Source organism: Lactuca serriola, chromosome 3, assembly GCF_051521515.1.
Source record: "Lactuca serriola cultivar US96UC23 chromosome 3, Lser_US96UC23_V15, whole genome shotgun sequence".
Taxonomy (NCBI): Eukaryota; Viridiplantae; Streptophyta; class Magnoliopsida; order Asterales; family Asteraceae; genus Lactuca; species Lactuca serriola.
In genome coordinates this window covers 56,691,243-56,693,233 of record NC_136410.1, presented here as the reverse complement: position 1 = coordinate 56,693,233, position 1,991 = coordinate 56,691,243, and the positions used below count along the sequence as shown (strand labels likewise).

Sequence of the window (1,991 nt, the reverse complement as noted above, 5' to 3'; positions counted from 1 at the left end):
GTAACAGGTGGAACAATATTGAATATGAATTTGTTCTTCAAATCATTTTTGAAATTAAAAAAAAAAACATCGATTCTGGAAATCGATTTGTGCATACGAATTCATCCCCCAAAACTAATTTGTTTGTGCATGTGTGTTTTAATTTTTGAAATTAGGTTCCAGAAACGCAACAAACAAAATACAAAATCGGTTTCATAAATGAAATACAAAATAGATTTCAAAAACGAAATATAGGTGTGCATCTGATGCTTTTGGTCTTGAGTTCTTGAGTTACAAAATCGATTTCAAATGTGTGTTCTTTTTAGAGAGAGAGAGAGAGAGAGAGAGAGAGAGAGAAAATGAGAGAGGCTTCCTATTTTTTTTAATTACTAAAATAAATAAATTAGTATTAAATTTAAGAAGAAATGAAAGAAAAAATGAAAAATAAATACTCCAAAGGTATTACAGTTATTTACTATTCAGAATGACAAAAAACACAACAAAACTAGCTCAAAAGGACCGCGAAGCCAAAAAAATCAGGATTTAAACTAAAACTCCAAAAAAATAAATACCACAAGGATTATTTTTGCAATTTTGTCAATAATATATGTTTAATCAAAGCAAGAGCGTACTTTTTAGTCTTCCTTTGAACGTTTGAAGGGAAGAACAAAGTAAGAAGTTTTTATGGTCTTTTTAAATTAATTATTTACTTCCATACACGTTTTGATAATTAATATATATATATATATATATATATATATATATATATATATATATATATATATATATATATATATATATATATATATATATATATATATATATATATATATATATATATATATATATATATATATATATATATAAGACTATTTGGATCTAGTAACTTAAGTCTTCATTAGCCACTGAAAAAGGAAAAGGTCTGAAGAGAACTGAAAGATCGAAGACAAGAAGTCAAGAAGATGGTGAGGGCTCCATGTTTTGATAAAAACGGAATCAAAAAAGGTGCATGGAGCAAAGAGGAAGACAACAAACTAAGAGCTTACATACAGATATACGGCCATTCTAACTGGCGAGAACTTCCCAAGTTAGCTGGTTAGACCCATTTCCGAAAAATATAAAAAAGTTTTTAAATGATTAATACTCCTGTCTTACTTTATATATTGTTCTTTGCTTTTCTTGTTTAGGTTTGTCTAGATGTGGGAAAAGCTGTAGGCTCCGATGGATGAATTATCTACGCCCAAACATGAAACGTGGTAATTTTACAAAAGAAGAAGAAGATGTCATTGTTGGTTTACATAAGAAGCTTGGAAACAAGTAGGTTCAAACAATTTTTATACCTAGATTATGTTTATTTGATAGTGGACTTGTTGATTAATGAAATTTGGTTGTTATATCTACAGATGGTCAACGATGGCCGCACAATTGCCTGGAAGAAGCGACAATGAAATAAAAAACCATTGGCACGCACATCTGAAAAACCAGGTCCGAAAAGATCAAACGATCGAACAATTTGAAACCCTTGAACCTTTTAAAGCTACTCCCAGAGGATGTCAGCAGGTGAAAAAACCCAACTTAAAAACTCCACAGGAAGTTGAAATTTTATTGGCAGTCTTAACATCTGAATCACCGTCATCTTCTTCAACAAGTGAATCTTCTCAATGTTCTTTGAGTGTATCAGATTATGAAGTTCCTTGTGACGACGCTACACCACAGTTTTCTGAGCCGGCCGGAAATTTATGGTTTGATCAGCTATTTTTACCGGACAACAATGGCGTGGCATTATCAAGTGAGACCATGTTCTCACCTTTCGGCTTGACCGACGACAATCTCATCTCTAAGACTTCTTTCCCGGATCACATCATGGATGATGTGCATTTATGGTCAACCATAGATTTATATTTGTAATCAAAGTCCGTACATTAATTAGTCAAGCATTGTCAACCATAGATTTATTTGTAACCATATCATTTTTAAACTCACTCTATAATATAAACTAGGCTCATGTTAAA

General features: G+C 31.2%; 1 protein-coding gene across 1 annotated transcript; it reads left to right on the top strand.

Annotated features, from left to right (window-relative positions):
* Window positions 1-866: 866 nt before the first annotated feature.
* LOC145094446 (transcription factor MYB7-like) lies at window positions 867-1,991 on the top strand. The gene is made up of 3 exons (XM_079032643.1): window positions 867-1,074; window positions 1,167-1,296; window positions 1,383-1,991. The coding sequence occupies exons 1-3, from the start codon at window positions 942-944 to the stop codon at window positions 1,885-1,887; spliced, it is 768 nt and encodes a 255-aa protein (XP_078888769.1). The 5' UTR covers window positions 867-941; the 3' UTR covers window positions 1,888-1,991.